The sequence below is a fragment of the Zootermopsis nevadensis genome, unplaced genomic scaffold (assembly GCF_977971745.1).
Source record: "Zootermopsis nevadensis isolate Lab colony 2312 unplaced genomic scaffold, Znev_1.0 Znev_ptg000006l, whole genome shotgun sequence".
In the NCBI taxonomy this organism is placed as follows: Eukaryota; Metazoa; Arthropoda; class Insecta; order Blattodea; family Termopsidae; genus Zootermopsis; species Zootermopsis nevadensis.
Window position 1 is genome coordinate 1,717,732 of NW_028259138.1, and position 18,356 is coordinate 1,736,087.

The window sequence follows — 18,356 nt, forward strand, 5'->3', positions numbered from 1 at the left end:
TCTAAGGTTATCACAGGTGATGAAAGCCGGGTTTACCGCTACGATCCGGAAACGAAGCAGCAATCTTCACAATGGAAGAGCCCATCGTCACCACGACCGAAGAAGGCAAGACAGGTCAAGAGCAATGTGAAGTCAATGCTGATTTGTTTTTTCGACCAGGAGGGGATCGTCCATAGGGAGTTTCTTCCTGTAGGTCAGACGGTCAATGCTGAATTTTACTGTGGGGTCCTGAAGCGGAAGCGGCCGGCAAAGTGGCGCAACCACAACTGGCTGCTGCATCATGACAACGCGCCAGCGCACACCGCCCTCAAAGTTCGGCAGTTTTTGGCCTCAAACACCATGGCCGTCATCCCGCACCCTCCTTATTCGCCGGATTTAGCTCCGTGTGACTTCTTCCTCTTCCCAAAGATGAAAATTCAGCTAAAGGGAAGGAGATTTGAGACGATAGAAGAGATTCAGGCAGAATCGCAGATGGTGCTTGACAGGCTGACAAAGAAAGATTTACAGGGATGCTTCCAGGCTTGGCAGCGGCGCTGGGATCGTTGTGTTCACTCCCAGGGGAACTACTTCGAGGGTGATGGATGAATTTAATACCTGAGATAAGTGTACGGGTTTTTATACGCGCAGTCTTGAAACTTTCCGATCGCACCTCGTATGTAGCCTATGCGACATGGCGATCGAACACAACAATTTCGTCCTTTTACATAAAATGCTAAATGCTGTAATTATCCCTCTGACGAAAAAATGACGTGGGCAATTAAGAATAAGTGACCCTCAGCAGTGACCCAGCGGTGGCTTCATCGCGGAAAGCAGTCAGCTGACACCCCTGACAATCTGTACCCAACCGATGACAGTCTTCTGGAACCTGTCAGACTTTCAAGATATCATTACAGAACTTTCTTCTGCACGAAGTCTGGTACAGATTACATTTAGACGAAGTGATCTCGTTTTCTCTCGTTCTCTGCGTGATCCTTCTGACGAGAATTTGATACATCGCAAATATGTCGCATCCTAGCCCCAAGACTTTACGCTAAACTTTCTTACGATCACAGTCAGCAAGACTGACCTGAGGCTTACTTTGAAAAGCATATAAGTATATATAATAATATATATATAATATAATATGATATCCAAACATTGCAGGAATTCGCGTGGAGAGGCTTAGGAGAACCTCAAAAAAAGCCTGAGGATGGCCGATAATTTACACAAGAAGGATTACACTGTGATCAGCCATTATACTTACAGTGTCCAACAGTGATTCCTCGGATCACATTAATGCAGGAGCGACTTAAAAAGCGTTGTTGACAATTGTGCAACAATGGCCTGGAATCACATTCGTGACCTGGGATCGCATCAGTGCACCAACGACCTACATGATGCGGTTTGAATCCCAGTGCACTCTAAAGAGTACACCTTTCCAATCTCAATGAACTGTTTTTTTTCGGAAAATCCATGCACAATGCAGATAACAGCAGACACATAACGTACAAACATACAATTCACTCTTAAAATTTTACCTCGCCCCGTCAATCAAAAGACCGCAACGAAATTTGTTAAATGGTTTGCTGAAAAATCATTTAAAAGGTTTAAAGACGGTGTAACATGTTTGTTACACTGATATTCTCAAGAAGAAATCCGGACGGGAAGGGCCGAGATTCCAAGCGAGATATCTCATGCGTAGCGTGGGAAAGATTATAACGCAAGGATGGACATACGGACACGAGCGCAGCAATATAAGTTCAGTTCTTGGAAAATACACACACACATGGAGGCAGAAACGGCTGTGGATGCAGAAGTCCACAGTTCAGACATGGCGTGCTCATTAAAGTAAGAAATGTTTCAGCAAGGCTGAACCAAACTTTGTTCCGCTTTGGATGTAATTGCACGTCACCCATAATACTTGCCTCGCAGACCAGAGCTTCAATTTATTACGCCATTATTAATGGGAAAAAAATAATTATTATGCCATACCGGAGCACGCAGTTTTCAAACGTGACTTCTTTTTGTGAAGGTTTTATATATCTTGGTGTTCGCTTATTTCATATAGAAATTTATTATCTTCTATTTTTACGTCATGTGGTTCTATTGGAATTTTATTTAGTTTCCGTCTTGACACAACAATAATAATTTATAAACAAATTCATGTCACAATAGAACATATATGACAAAATAAATGACGTGTTAAGTGCAATAATTTATTTATAAATAATTGTTGTGTGAAGACGGAAACTAACAAACACCAGGAATTTATTGTTGACAAAGCTGGTCACAAAGAGGGTTATTGTGTTAAACTCTTGTTTTTGACTCTGTACATCGTCTAAATGTTATAAAATCATAATGTTTCGGTAGGTGTCATCATGTAAAAAAGGGAACACAAACACAACAATCTGTTGGCCACCCTGTTTGAGCTAGCCTCGATCCTGGATACCCAGGTTTCTTTCTTTTTACTTACAATGGAAGTAGACTCCAGCTTCCGAAACGTTGTAGTTTTTTAAAAAAATTTAGAAGAAAGATGAAATTTAAAAGAACAGTTTTACATATTATAACGCAACATCGTCAGAAACCTTGAAACTTTGACCAAGAAGAGGGTTAAACTATTTTCAATTGCATCTTTTTACCAATTCAGAGATCAGGACAACATCCATAAATGCCACAGTAAAAACGTAAAGGTACAATTTGGCTGCACGCGACAGAGACAAGCGACCGAGGCAGGCGACAGAGACAGGAGACGGACACATCGCAGCTTGTCGCCACACACTTCTGAGGTGACGACCGAGACATGCGGCAAAGTGTTTGTTTTCTTTGTTTTGTTGAGACATACGTGGACATATTCTGTGAAAAATGAGTACAAAAATGGTTCTAAAAAGGTTACTCGAAGAAGAAGATGTGTTGCTGTGTTATTTGTTGCGAAAGAAACAAAGAAAACCTATGAGTTCAATATTCAAAACCAGATGTGAAGAAGGTTTTTTCTGTCGGTGGTCGGTGGTCAGTGGTCGGTTTTCTGCTACTAATTCTACCAATTTCTCATCTTGGTCACCAGTAAATTTAATTTCTGCCATTATTTTACTCAACAACACACGTGCTGCCTGAGCCCGTCGCGAGACACTACTGGTCCGAGAGCGGTCTCCTGTGCTTTGTCTCTGTCGCCTGTCTTTGTCTCGCGCTCGTAATTGTACTTCATACGATTGTACAGAGAGCAGACAGGAAGCGACCAGTCTCGGTCTCGTAACTCTGTCGCTTGCCTCGGTCGCTTGTCTCTGTCGCGTGCAGCCAAATTGTACCTTAACAGTCCTATGCTAATCCACTCGATACATGCAGACTGTGGTCACAAAATTAACTTCATTGTTATGGGTCAGCAGACGCACATCACTTGACGTAATCACAGTTCTATATGAAGTTTCGTATTTACAATGATTGATCAGTTTTGCTAATCTTCTTAGCTGCGATACGCAACAATAGGTCCAATACTGTTTGACATACGTACCTGTAAAGCAGTAGCAGGTTTTGAACTCGGTGAATCGGAAGTGCCCTGTTTATCTGCATAAACATTCTTACCCTACCGAACATGATTATGGTCTGAAGACCGAAGTATTTTGTGAAGAAACTGAATTTTGTTACTTAAATTTGTTGTTAAATAGTCAAATCATAACTAATAGAAAACACTGTAATTTACGTTATTAACTCCACGTGAGCAATTATCCTAATAACTATTCAGTCAGTCAAGAAATTCCCTACTTTTTCTGAAGCCAAAAATTCATCAAAATTTCCCTCACCCAAAGAATCCAAGTAAAAGGCACTGTATAATATTTCATAGCATAGCACCTATTACATTTTGCGGCGATCAAGCTCAGCTGTCGGCGACTGCCTATTAAAAACATTTAGTTATTTGAATAAAAATTTCCTTGGATATTTTCCATCGTCTAGTAAAATATAAAACGTAAAACGACGTTTCGGAGATGGGACTCTATCTCCGTCTTCAGGTTCCTACACTTCCTACTAGACAATGGATAATATCCAAGGAAATTTTTATTCAAATGACTCTTCACCATCGTCAAGAAGTTTTAGATTTGATATTCATTTAGTTATCTTCAATATCTTAAGGCCGTGTCCACCGTTTGCTATCTGAGCATGCGCAGTACTATAATGACACGGGTCCATTTGTGACCTTTAAGATCCATATTAATTTTACATACCTCTAAGACACGAAGCGCAGTTTATTTCGCTCAAATTTCAAAACAGTAGAGTTCACAAGTTGGACTGAAATGCAATTTTCCAAATGTTAAGACTGAACGTGACATGTTACACCCGAGTGATAACCCATGACAAATCAAATGGACGAAATAGCTTTATTTATTTTTTCCTTTATAATCTATCTTTCTTTCACTTTTATCTTCTTTCTTTCATTTTTTTTAACTATTATGTTTACAATTTTAATATTATCGGATGGAGTCGGGCCGCAGAGCAGAATGTTCAAACGGTGCAATAATATTTAACACATGGAACTGTTTACAGGGCAGTTTAAAATTTGTTATGGTGAAAATTCATACAAATTTAAAAAATTTAATTAGAACAAAACAGCACACAAATATAGACCGCAAAGGGTTAAGGGGTAACCTAAGCCTATTAGGAAGTAATAACGAATAATCCCAACGAACATCACATAACATGACTAGTGCTGCCACTGTGCAGGATTCCGCAGTATTCTGAACTAAGTTTCCATGCGTCTCAACCCGTAAGCCCATTTAGAACAGTAGCCAAACTAGTTTCGTTCGAGTTCATGAATGCGCTCCGACTTGGAAAGAATATCTAGCGTGTTTTGTTTCCTTTCCTTTTTTTCACCGGCGTCACGTGGCGTGGAACAGACTAATAACCCCGTGGTAAAATCTGAGTCGTGATCACGAAAGGAACAAAAAGCAAAATTACATTGTGTGAAATTTTCAGTAGCAGAGTAAGTGGAGTAGAGAGTGGAATCGGAAGGCAACTTCCTCTCTTCCAAGTCTTCTGTTCGTCTGTCTGCAATTTTATGAGCGACTTATGTACGACTGGCTGAGGCCGTTGAATAACTACGTCATTCATACATGCCACATACCCATATCTCATTCTGCGCACTCTTTACTCTGTTCGTGCTAAGACTTTTCAACAAATACAGTCTGCTTTGAAGTTGACTGTCTTCTGGGATGTTGCGCCGTGTAGTCAGGTAGACGTTTACCGATCATCGCCCTGATGATGGAGGTAAATAGCAAGCGCCGGTAAACATCTACCAGACCATACAGCGCAACTTTCCATAAGACAGTAATCTTCATATGCTGTGCCGTGAGAACCTGAAATCTCACATATTATAATTCATTTTGTACTAATATTTCAATTGTAATGTATACGTCAATTTGTTTTGCGTAAAGTTAAAACTATTTAAATACATTAATTTTTGTTGTTTATTTAACGATGCTATTAGTATCTTAGACTACACAGTGTCGAACAAATTTAATATCTTGTACCTGCAGGAGATATTGAAGTAATAACGTCTCACACAAGAAAAAAACATTAAGGGCATAAGAATCTTATTTCAAAATGGCATGTCCCGCTCGTGGCATGGATGGGAGTAATCCAATCAGCATCGTTTAAACCTTGGGATTAACCCTGGAAACAGCTAAATCACAGGTAACTCCAAAACCACCGATAGCAAAGACCGCCATTAAACATTGTTTTTTACCAATTCCAACCACCTCCCTTGAATAGAATGTTGTCCCGTTCGGTTTATCACAATGTTATCTCCCCCTCTTAGTCATCAAAATGGCCGCTTTGTGAAATGCTTACACCCCAAAAGTCTTTGTGGATTTCTTGTCTCCCCATCTGATTTACATGTCCAGCCAATCATAATTATCTTCTCTTCTCTTGCGAAATGTTGGTGCAAAGGGCCTTTTGAAATATCAGGAGATTTTCCCTTAAGATTAATGTTAAAAATAAGATTCCAGTAGAAAATGTCCCAATTGGTTGATTATATAAATTCTTGTTCTAGTAGAAGACCTGTTTCACTTACTATCATCATGTCATCATGCAATATTAAGTACGCCTCCTACTTGGCTACACTAAAATAAATTGTACCCATAACAAATTCGTCGAAAATATAAAACTTCACTGCTTGTCTTTCTTATATAAAGTGGAAGGACAATAATGTTAAATTCCGTTTATTACCTAAGGAGAGCTGGTTCTTCCATATTTCCTCGAAAATAAAGCGCATTGATCCTATTATCCTTGCACTGTGTCAAACACACGACTGTAATCCTGCATTCAGGCAGCTATTGGCGCATGTTAAGGTTATTGTAAATAAACAGCAGCCAACATCGACAGATGATTCACTGGTTAAAACATGCGAAGGAAATTACGTACTTTATGGGAATGGTTTTCTTTTCCCGCTCGTCCAATTTGTAAAGACCGCCAAATAATGCAATACTAGGATCGTAGGATTTGAGGTTTTCACGGCGGTGAGTGAAGATGGTTGTCTTCTGGGTTGTTGCGCCGTGTAGTCTGGTAGAAGTTTACCAACGTTTCAGTGACTACACAGTGAAACTACCCAGAAGACTGCAATCTTCATTACTAGGGTAGCAGATATTGACCGCATCACTTGTAGCTTTGGTCCTGTTCATCTGCCCTCTACCCTACTTTCACTTATGGAATACAGAATGCAGCACATTCCTATAGCAGTGGACACGCAGAATTACAACACATTTCTGAAAAACGCTCCACTTTGTAGGCTGCATCAACTGTATTTGTGACAAGTGGGACATTTGTGAATAAGAAACGGGAAATTCCAGCATTCTAGTGGTTTGCAAAAAGCTCAACGCCATCAAATAAATCTAGATTTCTCGCTACCACGATATTATTTTCTAGATCTTGCAAAAGTTCTATGTTTTCGAAGATCTATTACCACCTAGAGATTTTTAGAATCTTACTTCAGCCGTGCTAGTGTCGCTCCCACCTCACAGTTCTTATTCCCGCTTTACTCATGTCATTGATGGTAGCATTTAAAGAGTACAATGGTGGGATGACCTAGTGGCATGTCGTTCAAACAAACTTTTATGAAAATCACTAGATTATGTATAAAGTTAGAAAGATACGAGGGGCATGTTACCGTAAGCCTGGCTTTTCTTACAAAAAGATACGAGAAACAGACCAATGTAACTGCAACAAGATTTGGCACGTATCTTTATTACTTCACAACAGTGAGTGCTGCACTCTGTTGTCGGAAAGGGCTAAACATCCAAGACGCGAGCGATTCAATAATCGATACATACGATTAATACTGTTCCTAACATCCCGCAAAACATACGATAGTCACAACATGGCGGTTAAAGAGAAGTCAGAAAATGTTGCAGAAGGGATAGAATGGAATGTTGATACTGAAGTTCAATTATTCTACGCAATGCATGGTCATAAACCAGTGGGTAAGATATGACTGTATTCATTTTCAAAGCAATGTGTTGAAGTGTTATGGTATATTCAGAGTATTTGGTATAGTATGAAAGCCGACTTCCATTTATTCTCTTTCTCGTTTGCAGGAGTGAACAAATATTTCCAGATGGCCTGTATTTTGGAGAAATTTAGAAACTCTGTTAATAAAGATATAACGTCGAAAGTAATATGGGATCATTTGGACACCATGTATGATATGCAAGCTTTGGTACGTATTAGTGATAAGTTTATAAATGTTTCATGAATAAGAATTTCTAGTTTCTGGGTAAAAATTCTGTTTTCCTGAAAGAAGCCAGTGTAATATCGGTGACCGCAAAGCTTTCCTTCGCCCCATCAGGCTAAGAAACCGTTACATATCTGTATCTTCTGAAGTATACTGATGTGAATATCCAGGTTATGTTTCGTTACTTCAGCTCCCTTTTAATAATACAGTTTATCCCAGAAGACTTTAGGAGGCTGTGCGATCTATCTAGTTTACTAAATGTAATGAAGTTTTGGAAGAGGCCATTAAAATATAAACTTGTTCTCATAGGAATTATATTCTTTTATCAAAATATTTAAAAATTCACATGGTTCCTTTGCAGGTCACTGCATAACAAGTTAAGACTTAGTGATTAGTAGTAATATTTAAATCTCTACCCCAAAACTGGCTCTTCAGACCAAGATGTTTCATTGTTTACCTCAGTCCCTGCAAACAAATTCTGGCACAGTTCCTTATGTATTCGTTCCAATAGTATATTGTTTATCATATCCTATCATTTGATGCAAAAGAGTATGAACTACTGGTGATGTTATTAAATAAACAATAAATAAAACTTCAAATGTTTTAGGCATGTCATGTATGGTATATCTGCAGTGGAATTTATTTTTATTACCTTAATAAATAATCTTAGTATGCTAGTCATTGAAGCACTTAAAACATGCCAAAATACCCATTAGCACATAAACACCTAAAGCATAACATAATAGAGTAGAGTAGAGTTTATTTACATTCCATAGATCCTTCTTAGGACTCAACCAAAGGATGTAGAACATGTCATTTCATACAATATACATACACTTCACAACTTTCAACACAAGTACAAGAACGTATTTCACATATCAATGTACATAAATTTCAGATTCTGCAATACAAGTATGAAAAATAATTTTACAAATTAATATACATAAACCTCAGAATTTTAAATATAAATACAAAACTTGCTTTACATATACGTAGATTATGGATATAAAGCTTAAACATTTTCAGCAGAGATGAAGTCATCTACAGAATAGAAGGAGTGAGTAAAGAGGTAATCTTTCAATGCAGGCTTGAATACCTTTATATCATAATTTAGACTTTTAATTGTTGGTGGAAGATTATTAAACAACTTGATACCTGTATAGTACACTCCTTTCTGATATTTAGTAAAGTTAGCATTTGGTACATATAGATCATGTTTACGTCTTGTATTTAAATTATGTACATCTGTATTTCTTTTAAATTTATCCATATTATCCACCACAAATGATAGCAAGCAGAGTATAAATTCACTTGCAAGTGGAAGTATATTAAATTTACGAAATAATTTTCTACAAGATACCCTGCTTTTGACACCAGCCATTATTCTAATTATTTTCTTTTGCATGTAAAAAACTTTATTACTGTCTGTTGAATTTCCCCAAAAGATTAATCCATATGACAATACAGAGTGAAAGTATGCAAAGTAAACTAGCTTTAAAGTATCTATTGTCATGAGTGGTACGACTGTTCTCATGGCAAAGCATGCAGAGCTTAATTTGGGAATAATATACTCAATGTGTTTCTTCCAATTTAAGGTACTGTCGACTTGTAAGCCAAGGAATTTGTTTGTTTCAACTTCCACAAATAATTTTTCTTCAAAACCTATATTTAATCTAGGATATGTCTTGTGCTTAGTAACAAATTTTATGAAGTTTGTTTTTTCAAAATTTAGTGCCAGTTTGTTAGCTCTAAACCATTTGTTTATGTTGGCAAAGACATCATTCATGATATTTTCAAGATAGATCAATTCTTGGTGTGCAATAATGATACTTGTATCATCAGCAAAAAGAATGGGTTTGGATATAGAGTTCACAGTTGCCGGCAAGTCATTTATATATATGAGGAAAAGTAAGGGCCCAAGAACTGAACCTTGTGGCACTCCGTGATTTACGATACCCCATTCTGAATAGGTATTATGATTGGTATGAGGGCTTTCAATTTATACTTTCTGCCTTCTATTATTTAAGTAGGATTTAAACCATTGTCCTGCTATACCTCGAATCCCATAAAATTTCAGTTTCATTAGTAATATTTCATGCTTTACACAATCAAATGCCTTGGCTAGGTCACAAGATATTCCACCCACATGCATTTTATTGTTAAGGGTACATACAATTTCATTTGTGAAACTAAATAGAGCCTTTTCTGTTGAGAGATTTTTCCTAAATCCAAATTGCTCCTCGACAAGGATGTTTTTTGAGTTTAAGAAATTATTTACTCTCTTGCACATAACTTTCTAAAAAATTTTAGAAAATGTTGTCAGCAGTGAAATAGGTCTGTAGTTTGAGATGCAGGATTTTTCACCCTTTTTATATAGTGGTTTTACTTTTGAATATTTAAGTCTTTCAGGAAACATTCCTACAGCCATTGAATGATTACAGAGATAACTTAATGGAATACTTATATAATCCACACAAGATTTAAGTACTTTAGATGAAATTCCATCATAGCCACATGAATGAATGTTTCCATTTCTTTTATATTACACCAAGAAACAATATCTTTAACATGGTAATTGTTGAATGGGATCTGAAGAAGCCCCATGGTATATAATTAGTCTGATATCTAGCTTTTAAGAGCTCAAATACTTTCAAATTGGCTATCATGAGTAACTCATGTGAGGTATGCATACAGGAGCATGCATATTACATGATGAACTTTTGATGCAGGTCACTTAATATTAATAATATTACAACACTGAAATCTAGGAGGCTACAGTGGGTTTGGCATATGGCTTGGATGGGGCACATGAGGCTGTTTGGAAGACAAGAAAATGCAGATGGGTGTCATGGATGGAAATAGGTTATGAGGATGAGAGGTGTATGAAACTTGCTCAGGGTTTTGTCCAGTGATAGGCTTTTTGGTATTTGCATTGTTAATCCTTGAGTTTCTACTACTAAGAAGTTGAATTTAGTTGAGATTTGTCAGTATTTTTGAGATTGGAAGGTTCCAGGGATGGAAACATTTGAGAAACACTGCTATCATACAGCAAAATGTGTAGATTTTTACGTAGTCAGTAGAGCAAATATGTTGGGAGGTTATGTAGTAGCTACTGGTAAGATATATTCCAATTTTTTGTACTAGATACATACATTTGATAATGAAACTTCAAAAAAAAATTTGTAGCATGCAGAAATGACAGTAAAATGGTGACTCAGCCCAAGAAAGCAAACTGAATTTGCACATGAAGTATCTTTATGGAACTTTCTCAGAAACCTACATTAAGCATTGGTCACAGATTTTGCGGAATATAACTTGCGCACACAAAATGCATTCTTGGGTTGAGGTACCATTTTACTGTTATGCCAGCATTTGTGCTACTAGTAGCCATTACTGGAATTGTCACATCTCCCGCATGCTGCAACAAAAGAAAAGTTCTCCTTCCAGCAATGTCAGTTTCATTTCCATGTACTATTTAGTTTTTGTTAATATTTGAAAATGCTGTAGTGTTGACTGTCACACACTACATAAAGATTTTACCTTAACTATAAGATATAATTAGCTATAGCTACTTAAAAGGATAGAAGCTGTTATGATTTCATTAAATGTCTGGTTTCAGGGGAAGATGGCTGTCATCTGGGTTGTAGTGCCATGTAGTCTGGCAGAAGTTTACCAACTTTTCAGAAGTCCTTGCTGCCTCCATCATCAGGATGATCACACTACACAATTCTAGAACCCAGAAGACAGCCATCTTCATATTCACTGCAGGGAGAACCTCAAATCCTACTTATGTTTGGTTTTAGGATGATACAGAAAACTTACCCTTCCCCAATGACGAAAGAGAATTTAGCCTGCCTGAAGCAGATTTTGCCAGCATGATGGACGAGAAGCTGAAACAAGAGAAACCAGAAGGTGGTGTTGAATCAGATGCTGGAACAAAACATGACCAGAAGAAAGAGTCTAGTAAAAATGTGAAAGAAGTTACAAAAAAAGAATACAGTAAAGATCTGAGAGAGAATTCTCATAAGAAAGACCCCAAGGAAGGTAAAGATGTTAATAAAGATAGGAAAGATAAGGATGTAACTAAAGAACCTAAAAGAATTAGTGGAAAGGATCTTAAAGATATTAGAAGAGAAAGTAAAAAAGACAATAAAAAGGATATTAAAGAAGTGTCAAAGGAAACTAAGAGGGAGCCTTCAGAAAGTAAGGAACCTAAACCTATTAAATCCAGAGGAAGCATCAAGGAAAAGAAAGAGGGGAAGAAGGAGGAAGACAGAGATGAACCTCTTGCAACCTACATCAATTCTGTTAAGAAAGAACGAGTGAGGGAGTTAAGTGAATCCAAAAGTGATGATTATTCGCCAAAACGTGGTGCAAAACGATCGACAAGAGGTTCCCTAAAACCTGATGACACAAGTTCAAACAAGTCATCAAGTCCCATAAGCACTCCAACACCACCGCCTTCCAAACGAAGAAGAACGTGACATGGTAACCATTTTATTATGTGTGAGTGTATTTCGGAGTGTGTGGATGGTGATGAAATTTCTAATTATATGTATCGCTCTGTTATGAGAGTGTTTGTTGTCAGTGGAATTAACTGGTGTGATAATCTCATAGTTTAATACTGAGTATGTTGTATTTGCTGTCATAAATGTAAAAAGTACCTGTCTTGTTTTTTAAATGCCTGTTCTGTATTGCTTTACTTTTATATGCGTATCTGAACAGTATGAATAAAATGCTATCATGTTGCAAGTGTTCTGTATATTAACCTTAATCATTATATATCTATTTTTGTAGCATAGTCCAAATTAATTTTGTTGACATCCTTTTGGAAAAATTTTCACTCCGAATTACTTTATTCCAAAATTATTTCTTCTGATAGACTGAAAATATTAACTGATATGAGTTGCTCATAAACAAACCCTGAAACATTTGACAGCCAGCAGATGGCTGGAGTCCATACAGGAAAAAAGCTGTAGCAGAACTGAGAATCAAGGCAGCTTTAATGTTGGACCCAGTTGGTTAAAATGTGGCATTGAATCCTTAATAATATTGGATAAGAAGGGATAAGTAAGCCCATCATGTAATTTCCAGTTTTAAAATAAAATATAGAATAGAGGTGGCACAAGAAATGTGACTAAAGCTATAGGATTTTGGTTTGTTACGGTAACCAGTTGACGCCGCTGATTGCCCTAGAAGATTTTATTGACTAAAGCTTATGTTAAAACTTAACACAGTTTACATTTTGTAGCTTGAATTTCTTTTCAATTATATTTCACAAATCGATCTTGTCTGTTATAAATTTCCTGTTTCTTTCATTCCTAATGTTGTATAAATTGATATTTTCTAAGGTGGTCTACATTCACACATTCTACTACAGGTAACTCTCGATTTGCGCTGGTTCAATTTGCGCCGATTCAGAATAATACCGCTTTTGAAACCAGCAAGTCAAAAAGTGAAGGAAAAAAAATTACTATTATTTATAACGTTTTACAGTGTTTCTCGTGCTGCTTCTTATACTAAATAGTAATTCTTACATCGCTGATTTTGAATAGAAATTATAAATACAATCACCTCTGCAATTACGCATGTTTCATTAACGCGAATTTGCTCCAATGGAATTGATGAATCGGTAAAAGCTGTTTGTGAAATGCAAACTTCTGCATATGCAAGTTTGCTCTTATGCAATTTCATTCCTGGCGCTTTAAACCTTCAAAGGACTAATTTAATCTCTGCAGAGGTTCTGGGGTTATTTTTACTACGCGATTCTCTATAGGTCGGCGTCTTACATGAATGCAACTATCACATAACAGCAGAGATGACTGTACACATCAATTACATGAAAGAATCGCAGTCAATCGCGGGGACCAACAAATTGTCGATTGTAAGTTTATAAAATATATGTTTTAAATTCCCTTTATTTTATGTACATTATTTCAGAGCTGTAAATGTAATGCCATTATTTTACTCGTCAATGTTTGGGTGCCGGGAACGCATGTCATTGACTTCATTGATTTACATTATAAAAGAGTTTCAGTTTACGCTGGTTCGTCCAGGAACGCATCCCCGGCGTAAATTGTGGGTTACCTGTATATACTTTTATGTGTGTTCCTTGCACAAGGTTTATTAAACTGAACACACAAGGTCACATTTTGTCTGCATTTTTAATCACTAAAATTGCTCTCTGGATTCTGATGGAATTCAGTATAGAGGGGTCTATACTGAAAATTGTTTGTTCATACTGGTCCAATGTAACCCATTCTTTACAAAAAGCTGAAGTGACACACAAAATTACCAATAATGGTTTGCTGTACAGAAAACTGTACTCACTGAGATCTACAACTTTAATATAAATGTTTTACAATAAGATGTGGGGGGAAAGTATGTATGATTATGTGTGTTAAATGTAGTGAGATGAACTTAGCAAAAATAGGTTTGTATGTATAGTCACATCAGAGAAAATGCATAATCACATTTAAAAAATAAATGTATTGTATTGTAAACAAGCACTCTTCCCACTCTTCTCATTACACAGTAATGTCATACTAACAATCTTCATAATATTGTATTTAGCTGTAACTCTCTCTTTACACTACAGAAGTGTCATTAAATGAGAAATAGCATTATTTTCAATTTGGTCTATGTAACACCATATTTATATTTTTTCATTGGTTCAGGATGATGAAAATATGTGCTTGGATTTCTTTAGAGAATTTTTTTAATTGAAAATATAAGAGATATAAGCTTTTGAATTTTGGCGGTTTCTGTACTGTTGTTGCTACAGTGAAACTAGAATGAGACAGCAAATATTTGTGTCATTTACTTATTTATGCACCAGCTGTAACAAGTAATATACTAAATTAAGGCCAAAGAGAAACATAATATCTGCTGAACATGGTCCATTTATTTACTGCATTACCAGGGAAAGGTAAACCCTTTGGAATTCTCAAATGAAGGAAGGTAATTTCTTGGTCAGCTGCTCAAGAAGACACTAAAATGGACAGTGTTTAACCACCCCTGAATAAATGCTGAACCAGGAAACACAACTGCACATTGAAACTGAAGGACAGAAACAAGTATAAAAATAACTTACTAATAATTAATTTTAACACATTATTCTAAACTCTTGCACTCGAAGTGCTGAGGCACGCATTAAAAAAATCTTGAATGGGCCCCACTCGAATGTCTCATACACAGTTGTGGAAACAGTAAAATAATAGATATGTGTATTTGGGCCCCAGAACTTGCATCTCCATCAAAATCTTAATTGTAATTTCTTTTATTTTTGTTACACAGTAATTTGTACTCTGTATGACCAATTAGGAAATGTACACATAGCGTAACAAATTTAGTAAGTGGTGCAAGTCATTGTCAAATACCGTAATCACTGAAAGCTGGGAAATAAAGTAATATCACTGGAGAAACAGCTCAAAGGCCAAAGTCTTTAGAAAAAAAAAGTGTGCAACCCATTATTATGAATTATAAATGTGTTTTCTCTAATCAATAATAATTTTGTCTGTTTGTTTGTTTGTATGGGTGTGAAACATTGTCTCACTCTTGACGGAGGAACATAGATTGCAGGTGTTAAGAATAGGAAGTTGAGGGGGATATTTGGGCCTAGGAGAGAAGACGATGGGGCGTGGAGAAAACTGCATAATGATGAGCTTAAAAATTTGTACTCCTCCCCCAGTATTGTCAGGGTGATTAAATCAAGAAGAGTGAGATGGGCTGGGCATGTAGCGCGCATGGATGGGACAAGAGGTGTGCACCTGGTATTGGTCGGGAAGCCTGAGGGGAAGAGACAGCTGGGGAGACCTAGACGTAGATGGGAGGATAATGTCAGGCGGGATCTATTGGAGATAGGAGTTGAAGGAGACTGGATTTTGTTGGCCCAGGACAGGGACCGGTGGAGAGCTTTGGTTAATTCGGTGATGAACCTTCGGGTTCGGTAAGCCATCAAGTTAGTTAGTTACTCAGTATAGGAGCTTGACCAGATTTCACTTGGTAGGATTTGAGGTTTTCATGGCAGAGTCCGAATATGGTTGTCTTTTGGGTTATTGCGCTGCGTAGTCTCGCGGCCCTGATGATGAAGGCAGCAAGGACCTCTGAAACGTCGGTAAAATTATACCAGACTACACATTCCACTTACCTTGAGAGAAAACATGTCATCTTCAAGTGCATAGTTGTTGCTTAAGTATAATGGCCCACTACTGCAGAAATTATTTTGTTAAAAATCTGATTACTATTTTTAACGTTCCTTGCACACAGAACTAATACATCTTAAAAGGCGCGCTTCTTTTTTTAACGAGGTGAAGCCATTATTATCGACTCCATTTGCCACAACATCCACCGATACTGTGTTGACCACCACAGATTTAAAACAATAGTAATGCAGGTGGTACAATATTCCGTACAGAGATTTCCAGTCTTATTCATTGTAATTTAAATTCACTTGATAAAAATCTATTAAATATAATCACTAACTCCTTATATGCACATTAAAAGTAATAACTGTCACAGCAGTGGAAGATATCCGGTATTGTGTCACTTTATAAACCGAGCAATGAAAGCACCTGAGGGTGATTATCAAGGATTGGGCTGTTATCAACCTCTTAGGGAAATTTCTTGACTATTTTCGATGGAATTGCTATTACGTGGGAAAATAGATTTAATTACAAATTATCCTGCCATCTTTGTGTCAAAGTACTACTTTTATAACCGAAATCGGTAGCTCAGTTCTTATTACAGGTAACTCGTCAACGTAAAATAATTTAAGCAACCTGTATACGGAGGTTATCGGGCTTGAAATCGCTAAAAATCGTACTCGGCCAAAAAAGGACTGTAATCTATGCAACACCAATACAATTCTGTAGAGTGGAATTTCTACAAAATATACGGTTGTGAAGCACCCAAAACAGGTGTCACTATCGCCATTGGAACACAGATTCACAGTCACTGCTTTCTAAAACCACAATGATGCCTTTAATATGAACACCCCCACCCTGCAGTTATGTGACTTGTTCTGCATAACAGCTGGTTACTATACATAACTAACCAAATAGATATCTTACAGAACCCGAAGGTTCATCACCGAATTAACCAAAGCCCTCCACCGGACCCTGTCCTGCGCCAACAAAATCCAGTCTCCTCCAACTCCTATCTCCTATAGATCCTCCTGACATTATCCTCCCATCTACGTCTAGGTCTCCCCAGTGGTCTCTTCTCCTCAGGTTTCCCAACCAATACTCAGTGCACACCTCTTGTCCCATCCATGCGCGCTACATGCCCAGCCTATCTCATTCTTCTCGACTTAATCACCCTGACAATACTGGGGGAGGAGTACAAATTTTTAAGCTCATCATTATGCAGTTTTCTCCACGCCCCATCGTCTTCTCTCCTAGGCCCAAATATCCTCCTCAACACCCTGTTATCAAACACCTGCAATCTGTGTTTCGCACCCATACAAAGCAAAAGGCAAAATTATTGTTTTGTTTACTTTAATTTTCAGGTTCGTAGAAATCAGACCGGAAGACAAAATATTTTGAACTGAGAAGTAGCAAGCTTTTGCGGAATTTAGTCTCCTCCTAACTTCCTCATGAGTATCATTTTGATTTGTTATATATGCCAATAGCTGATGTGTCCCATTCAATTGCAAACCCTCCTGCCTATCTTGGACTTTCCTGATGGCATATTCTAGTGAAAAGTTATAGAGCAATGGAGACAAAGCATCTTGTTTCATACCGTTCTTGATGGAAAATGAATCAGATAAATATTTACCTAATCAAATTTTGCTACAGGTTTCATTTAAGCACATTTTTATTAGACTCACTAGATTCTTTGGTAAACCAAATTCAAAAAGAATATTATATAGCACTTCTCTCTTCACAGAGTTATAGGCTTTTTTGACATCTATAAATAATTGATGTACGGTCCCACTGTACTCCAATTTTTTCTCTAGTATCTGACGAATGCAAAAAAGCTGATCAATTGTTGATCTGTTACGTCTGAACCCACACTGATGATATAGTGTTTCCCAAAAATCATTACTTAAAAACAGTTGCAAAACTTCCACAATAACATTTGTGTACTTCACTGCACTCTGAAGCCCAAATTCACATGTGAAACGTTGTCTGTCCCATGTAATACTGTCTTCCCTTTTAAGATTTTTCATTAATACCACTCTCTACCGCTTCATTACCAATATTACAATTCACTAATGTCAATTAGTGCATAATCCACAGGACTTTCACTGTCTGAGTTTAATACATTTTGTTCCAAATTATTTGTTATTTATAAAGATTCAGTAACTTATTGGTCTGACAGCACAACACAGCAGATTTATTCTCATAGCCTGTGGTTACCAAGGGCCTCAACCTCTGAAGTAACAAACAGTTCATTAACATCATGAGACAGCCTAGTACTCTGTATGTGAAAGTTAGCATTCATGACGAAATGTTACTCTTTCTGAGAGTAAATAACTAATAGAAGTAGAGCTTGTACCATGAGTCATGGATAAGTGGCGAGAAGAAACAGTAGAATGGTGGGGATATGTGTGTGTGTGCAGGCAGTAGCAAGAACTGCCATTTGAGACAGTACAATCATTATCAAATAATCTGCTCTCCATAAAGCCCAGCAGATATTTGACCTGCTTCACATCTCTGTG

The 18,356-nt window shown here is 37.2% G+C and overlaps 1 protein-coding gene and 1 long non-coding RNA gene across 2 annotated transcripts in view; both read left to right on the forward strand.

Annotated features, from left to right (window-relative positions):
* LOC110828100 (uncharacterized) overlaps positions 1–18,356 on the forward strand; it is a 156,879-nt gene that overhangs the window by 130,114 nt on the left and 8,409 nt on the right. The gene's annotated exons all lie outside the window — the stretch shown is intronic.
* On the forward strand, positions 7,299–12,445 carry LOC110828071 (MRG/MORF4L binding protein). The gene is made up of 3 exons (XM_022060396.1): positions 7,299–7,442; positions 7,557–7,678; positions 11,497–12,445. Exons 1-3 carry the CDS (start codon positions 7,340–7,342, stop codon positions 12,175–12,177), a joined length of 906 nt encoding a protein of 301 aa, XP_021916088.1. The 5' UTR covers positions 7,299–7,339; the 3' UTR covers positions 12,178–12,445.